General features: G+C 37.2%; 1 protein-coding gene across 4 annotated transcripts in view; it reads left to right on the forward strand.

Moving 5' to 3' along the window:
* The window catches only part of LOC135214489 (6-phosphogluconate dehydrogenase, decarboxylating-like), a 59,265-nt gene extending 37,339 nt beyond the window's left edge, over positions 1 to 21,926 (forward strand). For all 4 annotated transcript variants that reach the window (XM_064248856.1, XM_064248853.1, XM_064248852.1 and 1 more), the window contains 10 exons: positions 5,785 to 6,005; positions 7,045 to 7,150; positions 7,778 to 7,916; positions 8,647 to 8,823; positions 10,544 to 10,628; positions 11,079 to 11,221; positions 12,294 to 12,386; positions 14,547 to 14,680; positions 15,809 to 16,031; positions 19,302 to 21,926. In XM_064248856.1, the coding sequence (XP_064104926.1) occupies positions 5,785 to 6,005; positions 7,045 to 7,150; positions 7,778 to 7,916; positions 8,647 to 8,823; positions 10,544 to 10,628; positions 11,079 to 11,221; positions 12,294 to 12,386; positions 14,547 to 14,680; positions 15,809 to 16,031; positions 19,302 to 19,421 (1,441 nt within the window). In that variant the 3' untranslated portion in view covers positions 19,422 to 21,926. The remainder of the gene's footprint in view (positions 1 to 5,784; positions 6,006 to 7,044; positions 7,151 to 7,777; positions 7,917 to 8,646; positions 8,824 to 10,543; positions 10,629 to 11,078; positions 11,222 to 12,293; positions 12,387 to 14,546; positions 14,681 to 15,808; positions 16,032 to 19,301) is intronic.
* Positions 21,927 to 23,059: the final 1,133 nt, after the last annotated feature.

Here is a 23,059-nt window from a genome sequence, read left to right on the forward strand (position 1 = left end):
TAGACCAAAAAACGAGGAAACATATGACAATACATAAATCACTACACCCAAGAGCAAATACGGACACACTATACATAACACGAAAGGAAGGAGGGAGAGGACTACTAGGTATAGAGGACTGCTTCAAAATCGAGAACAGAGCACTGGGGCAATATCTGAAAACCAGTGAAGACGAGTGGCTCAAGAGTGCAAGGGAAGAAGGACTGATAAAAGTAGACAAAGACCCAGAAATATACAGATGACACTCAGAACAGAGGACTGGCACAATAAACCAATGCATGGACAATACATGAGACAGACTAAAGAACTAGCCAGCGATGACACATGCAATGGCAATAGAGGGGAGAGGTCAAGAAGGAAACTGAAGGAATGATAACAGCGGCACAAGATCAGGCCCTAAGAACCAGATATGTTCAAAGAACGATAGATGGAAATAATATCTCTCCCATATGTAGGAAGTGCAATACGAAAAATGAAACCATAAACCACATAGCAAGTGACTGTCCGGCACTTGCACAGAACCAGTACAAAAAGAAGCATGATTCAGTGGCAAAAACCCTCCACTGGAGCCTGTGCAAGAAACATCAGCTACCTTGCAGTAATAAGTGGTATGAGCATCAACCTGAAGGAGTGATAGAAAACAATCAGGCAAAGATCCTTTGGGACTATGGTATCAGAACAGATAGGATGATACGTGCAAATAGACCAGACGTGACGTTGATTGACAAAATCAAGAAGAAAGTATCACTCATTGATGTCGCAATGCCATGGGACACCAGAGTTGAAGAGAAAGAGAGGGAAAAAAATGGATGATAAGTATCAAGACCTGAAAATAGGAAATAAGAAGGATATGGGATATGCCAGTGGAAATTGTACCCATAATCATAGGAACACTAGACACGATCCCAAGATCCCTGAAAAGGAATCTAGAAAACCTAGAGGCTGAAGTAGCTCCAGGACTCATGCAGAAGAGTGTGATCCTAGAAACGGCGCACATAATAAGAAATGTGAAGGACTCCTAAGGAGGCAGGATGGAACCCGGAATCCCACTATAAATACCACCCAGTCGAATTGGAGGACTGTGATGGACCCCACCCCCCCAAAAAAAAATAATGATAATGTTTTGGTAAAAGACCCTCTTTTAGCCAAATACTGTTAAAGAGAATGGTCTAAAAGAGGGTCTTTAAAAATAATAATAATAATTAATTCAACATTATAGTACTAAGTCTTCTTGTAACAGTAGTAGTCGTGTTTGTGGTGGTAAGGCCTGAACCTTTGCAACGGCTTAAGTCTCATATAACTGAAGTTGCTGTTGTTGGAAAAATATTAGAAATTAAGATCAATTAAGACGATTATTATTATTCATAAGATGAACCCTATTCATCTGGAACAAGCCCACCACAGGGGCCACTGACTTGAAATTATTCAAGATGTTTCCCAAGAATAATATGGTGTTCTTGGGTTAAAAGCCACAATAAAGTATATAAATTGTATTAAAAAAAAGGGGGGGAGATTTCGACTATTTACATAACGGTCGTCTTTAGCTAACTGAATAGAAAATGTGTTTTTCTTAAAAAGTTGTTAATGAAGCCAAACGCTGTCGTCCTCTCAACGGGGGATAGTGCCGTCAGTGCTCCTCATTCGGTGCAATGTAGTCATTTCTTAATAAGGTTCTTTGCAGCGTCCCTTCGGCCCCTATCTGCAACTACTTTCATTGCTTTTACTGTACCTCCTTTCATATTCTCTTTCTTCTAACTTGCTGTCCACCCTCTCCTAACAATTGGTTCATAGTGCAACTGCTTTGAGGTTTTCCTCCTGTTACCCCTTTCAGACCTTTTACTGTCATTTTCCGTTTCAGCGTTGAATGGCCTTAGTTGCCCCGTTGCTTGGTATAATGCCAAAAATCTACATAAATATAAAATAATCACGATCTTACGGTGCTCATTCCTTGTGACTATAAAAATTATAGGTCATTCCTTGGTGGTGAACGACTTTTGGCATCGGTGCCTTTTGTCACCAGGAATGGGCATAGTACGATCGAGGGACGACGGCCGTTAAGAGGATCCCAACATTTGCTTGGAAGAAATGCAGTGAAGCGGCCATTACATGACCGCCATTTTCGGGGGTTTCCCGTGTTGTCGGGAAAAAAAGGAAAAAAATCAATCTGTCTTTTCAAGAAAAACCATTTTTTGTAGTTTTCTGAAGAGGGCTCTTATGCAAACGGTCGAAAGCGCTCTCTCTCTTTTATTTTTTTCTTTATTTATTTATTTTTGTATATTGAAAAATACACTTTCATCTACTTTATTGTGGCTTTTAACTCAAGAACATCATATTATTCTTTTCAAGAAAAACAAGTATTTTTTATTCAGTTGGCTAACGAGGACCTGTTATGCAAACGGTCGAAAGCTCTCTCTCTCTCTCTCTCTCTCTCTCTCTCTCTCTCTCTCTCTCTCTCTCTCTCTCTCTCTCTCTTTGTATTTGCAAAAATACAGTTTCAAATACATTGTTTTGGCTTTTAACTCTTTGTATTTGCAAAAATACAGTTTCAAATACATTGTTTTGGCTTTTAACTCTTTGTATTTGCAAAAATACAGTTTCAAATACATTGTTTTGGCTTTTAACTCTTTGTATTTGCAAAAATACAGTTTCATATACATTGTTTTGGTTTTTAACTCAAGAACACCATATTATTATTTTAAGAAAAAGGATTTTTATTCAGTTAACTGAAGAGATCGTTGTTCAAACGGTCGTAAGCTCCCATTTTTTCAACCTTTTCGTATTTTGAGAAATACAGTCTCTCATTATATATTATTTTGGCTTTTAACTCATTATCTCTGGTCACGGCATGGTGATGCACCATAGAGGATATGGTGTTTATTAGAAAGAGGTCACTTTTAAAAACAGAAAAAATTAATTAATAAATAGGTTAAAATGGAAATAATTCATTAAAATACAAGAATTGTTTTTGGGTAATAACGCATCGCTGTATATACATCGCATATGGAAATAATTGATTAAAATACAAGAATGGTATTTGGGTAATAATGCATCGGTGCATATACATCGCATATACTACAGCGTTTGAAACGAAATATTACGATATTTTCATAGTCACACAAACACAAGAACACCAACGTTGGAATTGTATCCACAATGGAAGCCATTTCTAGATGACTAATCTTAAAACAATAGACCATTTTCCTGCGGTTAGCGAGGCACCTCAATTCTTCCTGACATTGCACCAAAGTAAACGCTGTCTCCGGCATCTGAGCGCGTAACATTCCCCTGGCGGCGCTGCATTCCAGTAGTTACGATCTATAAATTTTATGTCACGCTCTGATGACGTCACGAGGTTGTTACGTCATGACTACGAGGTCTGTTGTCATTTCGAAATCCTGTGTGAGACCACTTCCCCGTAGACCATGTTTGCTGATTATAATAAAAATCATGTGTAACCGCTGATGTGGGATACGCTGTTAAGATGACTACAATTTGATGTCAGTGGTATGGAACATAAATTTGGTGTTACTTGTTTGTAATAATACTCTGTCTAGTTTTGTAAGATAATCTGTTCAAGCCACGTAAACTTCATTAGTTTTGATAACCAGTTTGGTAACAAATCATTGCTACCAGTTGCATGGAGCTTAGCGGTTTAGATGAAATATTTTTTATTTTGAGTGTACCATTTTTGCAAAGAGATTTTTGTGTCTAACGAGCTTATACCTTTAGACACAGACGAAGTGCATTGTACCTCGCTGTGGTTGTGAAATTAACTTAGTTCAGCTGTTCCAGTGAGCAAGATTATGTCCAGTTTAGTAACAATTCATGGCTGCCAGTTGCATGAAGTAGATGGGTATTTTTCTTTTAATTTTTATCCTCTTCGCAAGGGGATTTGTTTTCAAACGAGCTTATGTTTTTGCCACAGACTAATTACGTTTTACCTCCCTGTGATAGTGAATTTTTTTTCTATCGCAGCCGTTCTACTGAACACGATTTTACTCCTTTGCAGTCATTTTAAATATTCAGAGAAATTCTCCATCATTGTGTGACATAAAATAACCGATCGATTTACCGATAAGTAGACATCTAGCAAATCACAGTTTACGGCGTCGATGACATTTGTCATTCTGACGCCAGTGTGACGTAAAGTAATAAATCAATCTATCGGAGAGTTGCAAAACTAATTTTCTCTCAAGCCGAGTTTGCAACATCGGGAAATGTCTCCCTTGGAGACTCGGCAAATTAAACGTTACGAAGCCACTTCCGTTCTGGTTGCGAATCCGTCATAACACGGCAAATCATCTTCTCAAGTGTGGAGGATCCTTCATGTCCAAGGTTATACAGTATGAAAATACACAAACGCGTAGCTACACAATGCACACAAACACGCCCACGTACTCGTACACCTTGGAGCTTGAATAGCGTCATATGGCCAAGTAAACCTTACCCCCTCGAACTCGTATTGTGTAGCCTTCGAGTTCCATCGACCATGAACACTTTTATTGCTTTTTATTGCATTACGTGGACCTTTTTCGGTTATGCCTAGTCATTTTGAGCAAGGTCAAGCAGTCGGTGGAAGTTTCTTGGACATTTGAGACGTCCAGAATGGAGAATTCCGCCGGAATACTTTTATTAATGGAAGTTTTAGTGTGTTTTTTGGTCAACTTTTTGTTATTATTATGTTGGTGGGGTGGAGTTCTCGAAGAAAAAAAAGTTTTGTTATTCATTTCCTCCTCTCTCTCTCTCTCTCTCTCTCTCTCTCTCGTTTGATCATCTGGTCAACTTTTAGTTAGTTTTTGTTGTTGTGGAGTGGAGTTCTTGAAGAACAACATTTCATTTTGTTGACTACTTCATCTGAAACTCTCTCTCTCTCTCTCTCTCTCTCTCTCTCTCTCTCTCTCTCTCTCTCTCTCTCTCTAGTTAGATCATATGGGTCAGACTTTAGTTTTTGTTGTGGAATGTAGTTCTTAAGAAAAAAAGTTTTGATCTCTCTCTCTCTCTCTCTCTCGTGAGATAATCCCTTTTTCATGTTGGGATGTCTCCTGCATGCCTATCTTCCATGAGCTCTGTTCCAAGGGGGAAACTTTTACTTCATTAATTTCCTGTTCCCAAGGACCAGCCTATGCTACTCGTTGCTTACAGTATTAACTTTCATATCCCTTTAGAGGTGTGACATTGTTAACCTTACTGTGAAACTGGAATGGTCTTCATGGTTTTAATGCAGATGTCATTGCTTACAGTTTGATTGATTGATTGCAGGCTATCTGGCTTCGTAACTGCCAAGGCCAGTCACTTGTTGAGGAAGCATATGGTACATTTTTAAGACACTTGTGCAATAAGCAGTAATCTGTTAGTTTCCTACTATATACTGCTATTAAGATAATGTATATAATTATTTTTTAACTTTGTTTTCCATTTTTCTTCTGTGAGTTTGTGATTCTACACATTTTCCATATGACTTTGCGTATTTTAAAAAACAGGTAATCGTTGTAACATGAAACTCTAGATTAAGTGGAAGTTTTCTGCACATCAGTGACAAAGAGTGACTGTAGCCCTGACATTTCTTTATTGTTCTTTCCATTTTTAATTGTACAAGTGGCCCATTGATAGAAGAAATAGCCAGCAGGTAATGGAAATAAAAACTTGCCTATTCAAGAGACCTTTCACGATTGTATTTTCTTGTACAAAGGTACCTATTGGTATTGAGTAATTTTATTCCAGTTAACCATTTTTAAATTACAGTGTCAGTAACTCTCGTCTAATCTCCCAACTTTTTTGTTTCAGCGCCGACATTGCCCTCATTGGCCTGGCTGTCATGGGCCAGAACCTCATCCTCAACATGAACGACCACGGGTGGGTCGTCTGTGCCTATAACAGGACGACCGAGAAAGTGGACCACTTTCTCGAGAATGAGGCTAAAGGGACCAAGGTTGTTGGAGCTCACTCTCTTGAGGAGATGGTGGCGAAGTTGAAGAAGCCCAGGCGTGTCATGATGTTGGTCAAAGGTACGAGTTGAGAGGAGCTACCCTTCATCAGTTTTCTAATCCAGATTGGGAAGGAGGCCTCTTATTGGTTTTTCTAATCCAGTTTTGAATAGAATATAGGCTAAATGCCAAGGGCTTGGACCAGTGAGGTCATTCAGCAATGATAAAGAAATTTTACAGTAAGAAATTTTGAAAGGTGTAACAAGAGGAAAGTCTCATACTTGCTCAATAAACCAATTGTTAGAGAGGGTAAAAAGTCAGATGGAAGAAAGAATATGGACAGTGGTACAGTAAAGGGAGTGAGAGGTTACAGTTAGGGGCTGAAGGGACACTGCAAAGTCCTTTAAGTAATGCCCACAGTGCACCACACGAGATGCACTGACGGTACTACCCCCTACGTAGCTAATCCAGTTTAGAAAAGAGGCCTCTTATTTGTATCTCTGTTACCTGTTTCATTTTGGATGGGGATTCTGGTTCAAGACAGACATTTCACGTTATCTACACTTTATTGTCTGATACCCCAGAGTGACCTAGTACTGAATGTACCGTATACTTTTAAAACTAGTGATGCATTGATTATTGCTGTCTGAGACCTTAACCTTATCAGGATGAGTCAGTTGTCTCAACTAGGTTGTTATCTTAGTTTTAATCTGGTTTATCAAGACAATTATTAGGTCATTGCTAATTTAGACTGTCCCTTACTATTTTGAATGGTACAGGATTCTGTAGCATTTATGCATCTTAAATCTTTTATGTATTGATCGGCACAGATCATAGAATATGTAACTCTAATATTTAGGCTAATGTGAATATTCTTATGATCATCATCAATAGGTGCCGTGCTTTAATAATTGTGTTGGATTCTAACACATTGCATCAGTCACTCTGTCATAATACTGTCACTCTGAAATAATATTGAGTCCTCCTGAATTACATATGATGCTTTCATGGTAATATAGTGCTGATTGTTTTCATTACCTTTTGCCCTTTAAACACTTAATGCTTTTAACCATAAGGAAATATTCAGTACTGATACAGTAATGGTATATTACTTCCTCAGCTGGTGCAGCCGTCGACAGCTTCATCGAGAAATTAATCCCACTGTTGGAGAAGGGAGATATCATCATCGATGGTGGTAATTCAGAGTACCAGGATACTCAGAGAAGGTGAGAAAAGTGTGCTGCTGGTTCTCATACAATTGGAAATAAATCAACAATATATATTCTTTCAGTGGTTTAATGAAAGTGAGTTTGTGAATAGCAAGCAAAAGCTTACAGTTCTATCAAATGGTTGATGAAACATCCATATCTAGTTTTATTCCTGGTACTGTATTGTTTTATGTGGTAATTGTTCTCATGCAAAAGAAAAAGTATATAGATATATTTTTCATAGGTGTCTACAACTAGAAATAAATTCACAAAAATATGTGTTCTTCAATGTACGTAATCCTAGTCACAAGGTGGGCCCTGGAAGGAGCATTTCTAAGTGTATGAATTCCAAGGAAATGTACAAAAACCAAGTAAAAATTTCATTGGAAAAAGTTGACGAAAACTGAATTGTTTGAAAATCAGGGCATATGTAATCCGAGGTTTGATTGTATAAGCTTTCACACGCAGAATGTTGTCAGTGGCGAGCAAAACTTACAAATTTATCAAATCTTTGAGGGAATGTGCATATTACTGTAATTGTATTCTTGGTATTGACTGTAATTTTATTCCTGGTACGTATTGTTTTATGTGCTGCTGGTTCCCATGCAAAAGAAAAAGTATATAGTAAATATATAATTTTTGCAGGTGTCTACAACTTGCTGAAAAAGGTCTTTTGTATGTGGGATCCGGAGTATCTGGTGGAGAGGAAGGTGCACGCTACGGTCCATCTCTTATGCCCGGTGGCCACAAGGAAGCCTGGCCCCACATCAAAGATATATTCCAGGTGAGAGACTTTGATTCATGGTTCCTCTAATTTTTGACATGGGTTCCATGAATCCATTGTGGTGTAGCATTGTAAAAAGGGTAATATGTTACAAATCCATCATGTTGGACTGTTTTATTATGGATACGTACTGTAATGTATTTGGAATTAGAAAGTGAAAATTGGAATTGGAACTAGAATATAAAATTTAGGTTTAAAACTGGGATTCAAATTGGAATATAAGATTTAGGCGTAAGGCCAACTACTGAGACCCATGAAGTCATTCAGCACTGAAAATAATGCTGAAACAGTTGTTAGGAGAGGGTAAAAAGTAGGATGAAAGAAGAGAGAATTTGAACTGAGGTATAATAAAAGGAATGAAATTAATTTCATCTAGGGGCCGAAGTGACACTGCATTGAACCTTAGTAATGCCTACAATACTTTGTAAGGGGCACTGATGGCACTACCTCCCCTCTACGTGGTAGAAAATTAAAAGCATATTTTATTTTTTACACAAAATGCTGGTAGATTGTGAACGAGTTCATGGTATCATCGTTACTATTAAACTGCTGCTTAGATAAATGACTGCCAGGCTACACATGTTCTTAGCCTATTGCATATCTTTTTATAACTTTTAATTCACACATTCTTTCATTTTTGTAACATTCAGTTTTTTTTTTATAAATTCTGAGACCAACAAATTTTCTGTACTTTGCAATTTTTTTAATTTGTAAATTTTTTTTTCATCAGAGCATATGTGCCAAATCAAATGGAGAACCCTGTTGTGACTGGGTAGGTGAGGATGGAGCTGGCCACTACGTCAAGATGGTTCACAACGGTATCGAGTACGGTGACATGCAGCTGATTTGTGAGGCCTACCATCTGATGAAATCTGCGTTGGGAATGGACTGTGACGAAATGAGCAAAGTAAGTTTACGGAATAATCTATAACTATCTGTCCTGACACATACGAACCTACATGTTCATATGTGGAGTACCTGCACTTTACACACTTTGGCTGTTACTGAATCATCTCTGAAAAACAAAATCCTAACACTAGGCGTATGGTCATGTGTGACCTGGGTCGGTCTATCCTCATCCTTTGTGTTTGCACTCACAAGAAAGTCTCTTATATTCAGTGTAGTACAGTAGTGCCTCAGGTTACGAAATTAATCCGTTCCGAAGCAGCCTTCGTAACCTGATTTTTTTGTATCCAGAACTATGTTTTACATGTAAATTGCCTAATTCGTTCCAAGCCCTACAAAAACACCACAGTAAATTTTATAATAAAGCTAAATTGACCAATAAACAATGAAATACAACAATTTGGACCATTCAATACCTAACCTAACCGTTACTGTACCTGTAGCCTTCCTTGATTGTCATCTCGTCGAACGTCTTAACAAAGGCTTGGGCCGCTTTCGTGTCCGAGCTGGCAGCCTCCCCATGCCGCACCACCGAATGGGTGCCAGTCCGTTTACGAAATTTATCAAACCAATCCCAAGAAGCCTTGAAGTCTGGGGTTGCCTTCGATGTCCCTTTTCCTGTGTCGTCTTCGGCCTGAGCACTCAGATCACCGAAAATGGCGCTGGCCCTCTGGCAGATTGCCGTCTCAGTTATCGTATTGCCAGCGATTTCCTTGTCCTTAATCCATACGAGAAGCAGCCTCTCCATCTCATCATGCACGTGGCTCCTCTTGTTGGAAAAAATAGTCACGCCCATGGAAGGTGTATCTGCTTTGATGGCTTCGTTCTGCTTAAGGACGGTGCCTATCGTCGATGGATTTCTGCTGTATTCCTTAGCGATCACACTCAACCGCATGCCAGCCTCATACTACTTGATTATCTCCATCTTCGTCTCCATAGCAGGCATCCTCTTTTTTACGTGAACTTCAGCAACATTCTTGGGACCTATGGCTAATAACGTAAGTAATTAAGTTCACGCACAACTCAATAAAGTAACTTACAGTACAATGAAAGTGAAATCACTAACACGAATTTACATTAAACGAAATTTACGTGAACGAATGAATTCCACGTGTGTACGATAATGCTGCCGAAACGAAATGGTCGAGGAACTCCCTTACGTAGCTGCATGATGGGATAGATGCTGATCAATAGGAGAGCAGGATCTTACAGCGGTAACTAGCATCAGGAACCAATGGGAGAGCGGGAGGATGGTGGCGAGTCTACTGAGTTGGCGGCACGCGCGTTTTAAAATTGATCTCGGCGGCCCGTGTGAATCTTGGACTTTACAGTACACCCTTTCGCGACCTGAATTATTTTCGTACACAGAAGCAAAAAATCTTTGTCTTTGCCTTCGTAACCTGGATTTTTCGTACGTAAGGACTTTCGTATGTAGAGGCATGACTGTACTATATATTAGTTTGCTAAGATAATTATTGAGTATGTACATAGCTGTGATTGCAAATTGCACTATTTTTAGGTGACTGTAATTTGTTTTATTGGGAAAAGAATTCAGGCTAAGAAGAAGGATGATTCATGAAGAGAGTAACATAATTTCATGTGCTTTTTGCCATTTCCTTTCAGTTATAAGTTATAAGGACCAGTGTCATTGGCACTTCCAGGTTTTTTTTATACTGTATGTACTAGTATTTGATTGTTTTCTAATAATTAATATCTTTCAGGTGTTTTCCGAATGGAATGAAGGAGAGTTGGACTCTTTCCTGATCGAAATCACTGCCAACATTTTGAAGTTCAAAGATAATGATGGTAAGTAAAATTTTAAAATCTGATTTTTTTTATGTATTTAAATGATGACGGTAATTATTTCAGATTTCAGTAGATTAGGACGTTTCTTTAGAAAATTTCTGATTGAATTTGATGCTTTTGCATTGATATACAAAAAAAGATTTGCATATGTTGAAGCACTAACATAATACAGCATCAAGTTTTAACACATGTATCTGAATAATTCATCACAAGATAATCTTTATTGTATTGTAGAAAATGTAACAGTGTGCATTTGTATTGTTCATATAAGATTCTAATAATCATGATGGCTTCTCATGTGAGATATATAGGAAATACAGGAAGTAAGATAAGATATTGGAAGTACAGAATATCAAAAGAGATAGGGAAACAATTCCTTATACATCATAGTTCAATGCAGATTTTGTCTGCTTTCTGACACCTAATTTTGAATAATATTCACGCTCCTAGAGACCCACTTGGTTGAGAAGATCAGAGATGCTGCCGGACAGAAAGGTACTGGTAAATGGACTGCCATCTCAGGCCTGGATTATGGCACGCCAACCACCCTCATTGCAGAGTCTGTGTTTGCTCGTTGCCTGTCATCTTTGAAGGTTTGTAGATGAAATGATTGAAAACTATATGAAGTTGGATCCAACAATATCTGCCTAGTTTAATGTACATTCAAATCTTATGAAGCTTTCAGTGATGTTGTCTCAACCAGTAATGTTCTTATGACTTATATTTTAGTATGCGGACTAGACATGAAACTAATTCTGTCCATCATGTTTGTACTCTGTCTGAATTTCCACCTGGTCTTGGTCTTTGTCTGTACACATTTTATATGTCTTCCTGGATTTTTATATAGGCCAAAATCTTAATCCTGCTAATTTCTTATCTCCTACAATACTTTCAGACTTAAGTTCCCCATCACTTTTCTTCACACGTCCAAAACATCTCCATCTTTGAGGTCTTGTTCTGTTTTGTGGCTACTGGATACCATGTCTTTTTCTTTCCTTTTAATTTTTGAAAGCAGATTAGACATAAATACTATAGATTCCATGAGCATATGTGTCACATGTTTTATTTAATTTTTTATCATTAAATTTTGCTTTCATATGTAGAAGTGAAATCATAACACATGAAAGGCTCTCTATATTTGTTTTATATTCTGTATGTACTTTGGAATTAAAGTTGACTGTTAATCTCTGAAAAAAATCTTTAGTTAAAGCCACAATACTTAAAGTTTTCAGAGCTTAGTAATGTTTTATCACTGAACAGACAGATTTTGTTTTTTGGCAGCTTTGATTGTAAAAAATAGGATATTACAGAGCTGGAAATATGTATGGCACAAGATTTACATGAAACTAAAGTCTTTATTTTACTATGGTCTAATTTCCAAGTACTGTACTTTTCATATTGCAAATAAACTTTTCAATAGGGCTATAAAAAGCTGAGTATATATAAAATTAGATTTTAGTTGCAGTCTGCACCCATGCCATTAAGCTTTTGTATTAAGACTTGTTAAAACATGACTTACTTTCTGAATTCAGATCCATATATTAGTCAGTGTATAATTTTTTGCACACTTTTATCTCAGTTTATAGGTTATACGTATAGTGTTATCTGTTAAGTAATTGCAAAATAAAAATTTTACCATGTTCTAATTCTAGAATTCCATTGCAGGATGAACGTGTAAAAGCCAGTGGCATCCTGGTTGGTCCCGAAGATACAAAATATGAAGGCGATAGGGAAGAATTTGTTGAAAATATTAGAAAGGTAGGAATTTTAATTACTATTTAAGGTTGTTGGGGCTTATCGAGAGAGAAACTGTGGTTGATGACTCAAGCAAGAAATACAGGTTTACAAAAAAAAGCTCAATAACTTCTACATACAAAAAGAATAAGGAGAGAAGTTGTTCCCACTTGTTCATACCTGGAGAAGCTAAGAACAGAAAAAAAAACTTTTTACAGCAACTAACCACTCTAAAGCACAACAACAATAACAAAAACAATTCAAAAACACAAAAACACTAACAAGAAAAGTTACATTCCTCCACACAAACCACTGCCTTTTCAGAAACTTATCACATTACCCCTTACCAGGGAAGGTGAACGTCTTTACCCTTCTCGTACTGAAAACCTTTCTCAAAATCCATCCATACTCAGGAATCAGCCCCTGGCTGTGGGTCCATGGTCTATGTCTCCCATGCTCACTTTCATTCTCTCTTGTAATTCTTGTCTCGGACCATAGACTTTCTGGACTTGAGGCCGATTCTATCTCCTCAATACTGGACAACATACTCAACATCTCTTCCACACTTTCTTCCATCACTGTCATCCTCTGATCCAGATCATTGGGAATCTTCCCAACTGCACTTCCATTTACTCTAAACTCATCCTCATTCACAGTCACACCCACACCCACCTTCTCAACCTCTTCATTCAGTGGAACACAAATACTGTAAGTACCCCCAGTACTTGTCAAATCCAACTCCTCTACCAAATTTCCCCTTCATTCACTTCTGTCAAGCAAAAGTATTCTCTCCAACTCCATTTTCTGATTCCTTTATAGATTTTTCCTTTTTCCTACATTCTTTCCTCTTTGTAACCATCCCTACTTGCTTATCTCCTTAGAAATTATCATCTCCTACTTCTACAACTTACCTACTTTTCTCTCTTTTCTAAGAGTTTTACTGTCAGATCATTTTTTATATATTCGGGTGGATCTCTCTGTCTCCTTAAAAGACTATGATATGCTCGTATTTCCTCCCTCTCCCCTTCTTTTTCACGCACAGTACGTAACTCAATACATTTAACCAAACTTTTTTCACCATGTCCTTCATACTTCTATTTCCTCATCTACTTCCTTGTCATATCCTCTTTTTTTTTTTAACTCTGTCACAATAACCCAATTGTAATGCACTCCACACAAATAATGTAAGATCCTTTCATGGGTGCCATATTTGTGTTTACAATACGTACCTCTTATATTCTACAAAAAACTTAAACCTCTTAAAACTAATTACCTAACTAATCCCCAATCTTGACAAAATATACATGAAATTAGGGCCTCTTTACAGCACTTACCTTACCGTTACCGAAGTGCACTTTGTTTCAAACACAGTTTTCTATAGTGAAAGGCATATCAGCTTTGTTCACAGGTAAACTATAACCTTCTGTTTTATCAACTCTGGGTCACAGCACCAAATGTTTGTTGAAGTTACAACTTCGTCCAAAAGCATAATCTCAACATTTTTATGTATGCAACTTACCAAGTACGTAGCTACATAGCTATAGTTTCTAAAACCGTATCTATGTAACTACTTGGTAAGTATACATAAAATCTTATCATAAAAATGTCATGTTTCTCAGCCACAAATTTCCATACATAAGTTTTTAGGTAATGAGCACCATCTTAGATTTGCTAAAGACCAAAACTAAATGTGCATAGCTGGATGCTCTCCATCAATAACACTAAGTGACTTCAAAGACTTCACCATACAACTTCAATGACTTCTACATTGAGAAGATAAAAAAAAAAAAATCAAGCATGCATAAGAACACAACTAAACTAAAAAAAAAAATTGCAGTTCTTCACACAAACCACTGCCTTTTCAGAAGCCTAACACAATGTGTGTTAAAAAAGGGGTGGATGAAGTTACCAAAACAGATTTAAAATAAGCAGCAGAAGTGCTAATTCTGAGCTTTCTTTGCAGGAGTTTCTCAGCTAGATGGTTTAGACCTAGTCATCTTACATATTGGCTAAAGAGTTCTGCAAATTTTCAACATTGAGCTACCCTAACTTATGGAGCAGCAATTTTGTTTCATGTGTACATAGAGTTTTAGTTTATAAGCTCTCTGGTAATAGGAACAACATAATTTTTATGTTTTCTAGTGCTCTGTGTCAATTGTACTAATCTTATTCCAATATTTGCAGGCATTGTATGCCAGTAAGATTGTGTCTTATGCCCAAGGCTTCATGTTGTTGAGAGAAGCTGCTGCAAAGTTTGGATGGAATTTAAATTATGGTGGCATTGCCTTGATGTGGAGAGGTGGCTGTATTATCAGGAGGTACGTACCAGTTATTTTCAGTCAAATGAAATTTGCTTATGTTAGAATAACTAGAATACATGAAGTATACAAATGGGATACAAAATGTTGTTGATTAAGCAAATAACACAGTTTCTCATAAAATACTTTTATTTTGGTTTCTTAGGGCACAGTTGGTAAAATAGTAGTTCAGGAGTGAGAACAGATGCCATGGTACTTGTGACTTTGTTCAGTGGCTTGCAGAATCTTTGTTCTGTTTGATCTGTGTTGATAAGTCAGTGTGAACAAATAAGCAGATCAGTTGGAGATTCTGTTTGTTCTGTGTGATAAGTCAGTGTGAATAAATAAGCAGATCAGTTGGCCATCTGCGAAGTACAGTGGAGATCATTCCATATGATCCTTTTGAAAGACTTCAGTTTTTCAAGCCATGTTACCTCTAATGGTAATATAAATTTATGTAGAATTGCTTGTCCTTTTAGAGGTTAAAGAGATTTAATTATCTACTACAACAAGGACAATAATACCAATCTTCCGAATTAGAATTCCCTTTGATAAAAAAAAATTACGCAGTACGTACTTAAATTACAAACCATTAAATAGATCATAAAATGTTTTATAAAAGAATATGAAATTCATGGCTCCAGAAAACCATGGCATGGATAATACTGCATTATGATCTGAATAGACTGCCACTATTTTCAAACTCAAGTGAATATAGGGTTTAAGTGTTCCTTATTACCAATAGATGCAGAATAACTTCAGTTCGCAACTATCCAGATTACTGTGTTGTACATGCACCACATGTAAAGAATTTAAAAATTCATTTTTTGTGCACCTGATAACCTTTGCATTTACTTTGTCACTTGTCTAGAGAAGAGCTAATCAAAATATCACACAGCAAGAACTAGACTATAGATTTTCAGTGTTATGTACAATTACAGCTTGAATTTCAGCAAGTTTCTTCACCTTTAAGTTCCTGTGTGTTTTCAGCTTGGAAGTTGAAAGATTTAAATATATGCTAAATTCTTTGATACAGTGCAAGTTATTATTCTTTAAAGGTGACACATTATCTTGTTGTAGGAGATTAATTTACATTCTTGTATGATCATGACAACAGCAGCAACTAATGAATACTTTTCTTGTTGGCAGTGTATTCCTGGGCAAAATTAAAGATGCTTTTGACAACAACCCACAGTTGACAAATCTTCTCTTGGATGATTTCTTCAAAGACGCTGTTGGCAAATGCCAGACTGGATGGAGACAGGTTGTAGCCCAAGGAGTGCTATTGGGCATTCCAACTCCAGCTCTGTCATCTGCTCTGTCCTTCTATGATGGCTATCGATCGGCTACACTCCCTGCCAACCTAATTCAGGTTAGTTGTTCACAGGATATTTTTTCACTTTAAAAGTACGTATTGATAAATTTTAATGGAATCTGTATTGTTTCTCCTTTTAAGAATTTCCCAGTTTAAAGTCTTAACACTGGTTTGAAAAACTGGAGGATAAATTGTAGGGTAAATTGTTGACTGATCCAAGCAATGTAGGATAGTTGTTGACTGATTCAAGCAATGTAATATACTAAGGAAATTGGCCACTGCTGTAGGGGGAGTCCTTGCTTCACCCAATGAGATCTTGCTCTTCTTGACTTCTTTTATTGTAGACATGATTGTTCCTTCTTTGGAGATTCAAATCTTAGTGCATCTTCTGTTTTCAGAGGCTCTTTAGCACTACTTTGCCACCATCATCGATGAACAGCAGCCTTGGTTGATTTCATGGCTACATCTCACAATGGAAGGATGACTGCTACTTGAGGCTAAATAACGCTGAGCTCCTTAGCCAGTGAGCAACAGTAAATGAGGACCCTTCCAACTTAACCAAGGTTGAGTGGATGAGGAATGCTACTAAAGATGGGTTTCCTAGGATACCAGGAGGACTTAGTGATGAAGCACAAGCATGTGTAGGTGTCTCTCACTCAGGGAGATCCAAGCATGCACATCTGACTCGCCACTAGACAAGAGCTCTAGTCAAGTGGTGAGTCAGGTATGTGTGCTAGGCTCTTCCCAGGTGAGAGACCCCTGCACATGCATGAGCTTCATCAGAGCCTTTCTTTTGTATTCTGGGAAGCCCATCTTTAGTAGGATTCCTCAACCACACTCAGCCTTGGCTAACTGGAGAGGACCCTCATTTGCTGTTGCTTACTGGCAAAGGAGTATAGGGCTGTTCAGCATTTAGTAGCAGTCATGTTTCCTGAAGCAGGGTACCTGTATTATCAACCAGGGGTTCTGCTGATAGATGTCTACTAAGATTTTCAGCACCTCTAAAGGAGAGTTGGGGCACAAATAAGCAACGGAGAGTTGTGGCATAAATAAGCAACAGATCAGTGAAGAAGTGTAAGAGGTACTCTTGTGTACCACATTACTACTTTTGTCTCTTGAGTGCTGCAGGACTTCTCTTGTTTTTTGACGTTGCTTGTGTGCAGCAGGACTTCTCTTGAGTGTCACAGTTATTCTCTTGTCTCTTAATTCTCGTGTGCCACGGTTGTTCTCTTGTCGCTTGTGTGGCGCAAGCCTTATCTTGTTTTTTTAAACTATTTGTGTGCTGCAGTTGTTCTCTGTCTCTTGAGTGCTGCAGGACTTCTCTTGTTTTTTTTACTTGACTTCTTTCCTTGTCACTTGTGTACTGCAGGACTTCAGGACTTCTCTTGTTTTTTTACTACTTTTGTGTGTTGCAGTTGTCCTCTTGCCTCTTGAGTGCTGTAGGACTTCTCTTGTTTTTTTACTACTCATGTGCCGCAGTTGTTCTGCTGCAGGACTTCTTTTGTTTTTTTTTACTACTCTTGTATGCCACAGTTGTTCTCTTGTCTATTAAGTGCTGTAGGACTTCTCTTGTTTTTAGTCTACTCTTGAGTGCTGCAGGACTTCTCTTGTTGCTTGTGTGCTGCAGGACTTCTGTGGTCTCTTGCAGGAAGAGAAAGTACTAGTCCCTAAAAGAGAGTGCCTTTACTATTGTACGGTCAGTGATGGGGATTCTCAACTACAGGTGTTATACTGTAGGTAGATGACGTAAGTGTGCTCAATACCTTGACAATTCCCAATGCTTCAAGATGGTCTCACTCCACTAGGACCTAGCAGGTAGAACTGGAAAAGCACTTTCAGGACATCATAGAACTCATTGTGTAGTGATCTTGGGTAGGCAACTAAGGCACGTCATCCTAACTTAGTCACATCAACTCTTTGAGGAGATCCTTGAACCTGACCGTCGTTCAGATTTTCACGGTTCCAGCTGGCTTGTCCTAATTTGGTCAGAAGTTCCCCACTGTCCAGCAATCAAGCAAGCTTCCTCCCTTGTTGCTGATGCGCCAGAGGAAGTTATGTTCGGGAGAAAGCCGAAGCAACCCTTCTGTACTTAAATTCATCTGTATTTGGTTAGATCTCTTGATCAGAAGTTCCCTGCTGTACAGCTATCAAGCAAGTTCATTCCTTCCCCTCCTGATGTGCCAGAGAAGTTTTATGTACTGGTCAGGAGTTCCCTGCTGTCCACCAATCATGCAAATTTGTTCGTACCTTCCCTTGCTGCTGATGCACCAGAGGTGGTTTTATGAGCTGGAGAATGCCAAAACAACTATTCTGGACTTGAATTCATCAGTCTATGGACTGATGACTGACAGATAATCTCTTACTGGGGAAGATACAGCCTTCTTAACAGCAGAGTTTGGAGGCATAGCTTCTGGACAAGCACCATTATGACTCAACCTTTAAGTAAACATGCCGATTCTGCCATCACTGTTGTAACATCTGAGTAGGAGAAGGTGAAGTTTAGAATGTTGCTGGTATCAGGAGGAAAAGGGCTGGATTTCTTGACATCATTGCCACCCAGTGGGCTAACTTCTTTTGAGGAGTTTCCTTTGAGAGTAACCTTGTACATAATACAGAAAAGTCTGTTTCTGGGGACCTCAATAGTTCTACTCTTTGAGCTGCAATGCTTCTCCTTGGAATTTCCCTCAATGCTAGACCAAATAGGTTACTATTGTGACTACCAAAGTGACATTTCTAGGTAGATGAGAGACAATCTCTATAAGAACAAATAAAATTTTAGAAAGTAATCTCTTTTTCCACGATCCCTCCTGAACTATACTACGTACTTAGTCCCTGATACTGAAGAGAAAAGTGCTTGGTGAAAACAGGCTAGTGGTAGTTTCCCTTTATACTCCTCCTAACCATCAGTTGATAATGAGGAATTACCTCATTATCAATTTTTATTGACCAAAGTTTTATTGGCCTATTCCTGCTTGCTCTTAAGAATACTCTTTGAAATCCTTGATTTACATTAATCTGTATTTGTGATTTTGTCAGTTTTATGCTTTGGCAAACTATACTATACTAAATTAAATATACTGTACTGTATTGCCACTTTAGTATGCCATACTGTATGAGAGAGAGAGAGAGAACAGTAATACTGCATTAATAACAGTTGTATAAGAATGACATATCTTATTAGAAAACTGTAATGTTTTGTCTTGAATATTGTACATAGAGAACTATAGATTTCAAGTGAAACATAGTAAGGGTTATTTTGCATCATGCTGCTTCTGGTTATCAATGCTAAGGTTGAATGTATTCTACTTACCTCTGTGAATATTGCAGGCTCAACGCGATTACTTCGGTGCTCACACCTACGAGCTAGCTGACGCACCAGGCAAATTCCACCACACCAACTGGACTGGAACTGGTGGAAACGTATCTGCATCAACCTATGATGTCTAAAGCATTAGACTTCCCAATTAGGAAGCTGTTGCTTTAACCTGCAATATTATAAGACATATGAAAAGGTTTCGTAAGTGACTTGTTGCATACAACGATTTATATGGATGTTTCTATGTGATTTAATATATTTCAAGTGAATTATAAAGTAACCCTTTATTCAGTATTTCCACAATAGATGTTTTATATAGTTATATATAAATGTTGCTTCTTGAATTATTTTGGTCACAAAATATATGGCTTGAGTAATGTTTTTACATATTTACTTTTATTATTTATGAATCATTAATTGGTCTCATTGTTTTATTATAGGCTCTATTTATGTATTTTATTAAAGTTATATGTAGTAGTATTCACTTTTCTGAATTGTTATTGGAAATTGTTTCCAGTAACTGTGATATTTCCAGTCATTCCATAATAACTTATCTGAGGTTAGCAGTTGCCTTTTCTTGATAAATGTTTATTTTTATAGTTACACATTATCTGAATTTTGTATCTGGAGTTATGTGACAGTGTAAGAAAATCTCATTGTTCTACTTCATGCATCTTTTCAAAAAGTTTTGTAATCCTATGTGTTCTGTAAATCTGTATCACTGTGTAACACAGTATATCTCTGTCTGTTAGCTTAACTCAAGGATGCAAAAACTGTCCATTCCATGTGTACCTTCACAGAAAAAATAGGATTCAAAGGATTTTTTTTTTCATTTTCCCCGAGTTCTGATAAACTGTTCCAAGATATTTTTTCTAGTTTAAGAGGAAACCTTTTATGCAAAGTTTTGATTTTATCAAATCTCATTGTGGATCTTTTTAGGTTTTATAATATGGAATATAGTAATTTAATACTGCAATATTATAGCAAAGTTATGGAAAACCTTTAAATAGAATTATGTACATAAGTTTTCGTCATCTTTTATGTACATACTACTTATATTTTTATATTAACGGCCCCTATTTTCTACAAAAGTTAAGATCTAAAATGTAAAGTTTTTTATGTGCTTTTGGCTTTAGATAATGAACAATTTATATCTTCTCTTCAAGCTGAATTTTGTCCAGATGGTACAATGGTGAAGTTCCTTAATTTCAAAGTCATTGTTGCGTTTCATACTGTAAAGTCTATTCATATGAATTTCAAACCACCTATTTTACCAATGCCAGTGTGCTTGGTCAACAGTTATTTATGCAGTGTTTAATAACAGGTGTAAGGAGTCTAAGTTTCAGTTCAAAATTACATTAAAATTTTCCTGACATGACACTTTGGTGCTTGGTCTAGCCATTATTCCTTTTCCTTGGTTATGTTGTATCAAGATTTTTGTTCAAGTACTGTAGCTATTTCATAGTTTTTTTTTTTCTCTTTTTTTTTTTTTTTTACTCTCCTCTTCCACAACTTCTAGAAACTTACCTTTTTCTTGGTGTGTAAAGTCATGCTAATGACTACAATACATCCATTCCCTCTTGTACTATCCTGGTCTTTATTTTTAGGTTTTCCATAACTCTGTGCATCACATTATTTCTGCTTTTGAAACAATGGCAAGGGGTTTGATGCTCATTGAATATTAAGTATAATCAGTACAATCTATTCTTTCTTTTGTCATATTTCTCAGTAATTTTTTGTATATCTTATATCATTTGACTCACAGTTTTGAATCTTTGTACTGTACATCCTTGCAGCCTAAAGCTTTTATATACTGGAGGAGCACATTGCCAACCCCTTCTCCCTCTGCTTCCTGGTTTTAATTTGCAGACCGTTATTAATTTTGAGAAATTCCTTTTTTCCTCCTTTTGTACTTTGATATTCCTGGTGAAAAAGAAAGCCACTGCAGAAAACACGAAGAATGTAGTTCTATTAGTGGATTTAATATCTTAACTTCAACCTTTATGTTTATAGATCCCTTAATTACTTCATCTTTGTATTCAAGGGGGGATAATCAATAGTTTTTTTTCCCAAATGTTAGCCAACTGAGATTCTGCCACAGCCTCAGTAGCTAATGACACACTCTGCCCCTTTGCTGTCTTTTCAAGAGCTGCAACTTGCTGTGGTAAAACTACTTGAGCAGCACTTAATTGTGCTGGACATCAATACTGCCTACTGTCTTGGACCAAGCATAGTGGTATTAGTTATGCAAATTTATTCATGAAATATATAAACAAACTGAATTTAAAAATATAAGGCACAAAAAGTTTTGAAAATAGAAATGTATGCCCAGTATCAAGATAGCACGATACTTTAGCAGTTTTTACATCCCTCGGTGCTGTTGTTAGAAAGGATGAACAAATTAAGTACATCATGTACTTGAAAGTTTTTTTCAAGACTTTTTATGCTTTTAAGATATGAAAGCCAAACACCCATGTACATAGAATTCAGGTATATGGGCAATCAATTCACTCAAAATATATTATGTAAATGTATGAACTTGTGGGGCCTTACAAGAGATATATAATAAATGATTGCACTTAAAGTTGGCATTTTATAACTGTAATCATTATGAAGAAATAAATTATCTAAATGTATGACAATTGTTTCATACAAACCTTTATGTAACATAAATTACAAACCCATTTTGTTTAAGCTTTTCAGCCACAGAGTCCTGATTCGCAGGTATGTAACTAAAATACAAGTTGGCAAGGTATTTGAGTGGATGCTATGCTGGTGTGATCTCGATACACCTGACTGGCATATAATTCTATAATTACAAATTTGCTATGTTAACTATAATTACCCTGTACTGTATATCTTCATGATTGTAGTGTATCATTTTAAATACATTTTACTTCCAGTTTCTTAGAAACAAAGTTGAAGCAGACTTGTGCAAGAGGGAAAGGGAATGACACCAGGTCTGAGTGTCACATTGCTGTGTAGTGAGAGAAAACAGTGCTGCCTTTCTCAGTATTTGATTAGCTTTTATGGGCAAATGCTTTAGTTTCCTCTGGTGGTTAACTCTAATTTCCAGAATGGAGAAGCAATTGATAACAAATGACAGGAATTGGTCAGTGGCTAAAGATGTCAGCAACTACCAAGGTCTTTAAGGGACTATCGACAGATCCAACAGTAATGTTAGCATGGACTAAGACAAGTACCATGAAATTATTGGTACTTAGAGAAATTGGGTAGGATGAAGAGACAGCATGACTTTTTTGGCAACAACAGGGAGTTGCTTGGTAACAAGAAAAGGTTTCTAGTAAGTATTAGTCACAAACAGGCAATGCAAGCCAGCTGTTAAAAAGACCAGATATCACTTACCCACATCAGCATGGAATAGTAGGTGCCTAGATTAAATAAATTACTTGTGACCTGGTCAGGGTAACACATTTCATGATTTCATCTGGATATTGCTACCTGAGCAAGTACAGAATGGAATCAATCATTGGAATCCTGTCAGCAGAATCCTGGAATCCTCTACAGATCACATCCAGGACAGAAGAGAAAACAATGCAAAAAGCAGATGAACAAATGAACAGGAGAAGAACCTAAGAAGTGATCATAAGGGTTTTGGACTCAGGATATGGATAGACCATGGATCATGACCTATAAAGTTGTTTAAACCAACCGCTAACCCTGGAAGACTTTTTTTTTTTTTTTTTTTAATTAAAGCTGAAAATTGAGTAAAATTGAATAACTAACTTTGATATCTAGGTGGGACCAG

The sequence above is a fragment of the Macrobrachium nipponense genome, chromosome 45, assembly GCF_015104395.2.
Source record: "Macrobrachium nipponense isolate FS-2020 chromosome 45, ASM1510439v2, whole genome shotgun sequence".
In the NCBI taxonomy this organism is placed as follows: domain Eukaryota; kingdom Metazoa; phylum Arthropoda; class Malacostraca; order Decapoda; family Palaemonidae; genus Macrobrachium; species Macrobrachium nipponense.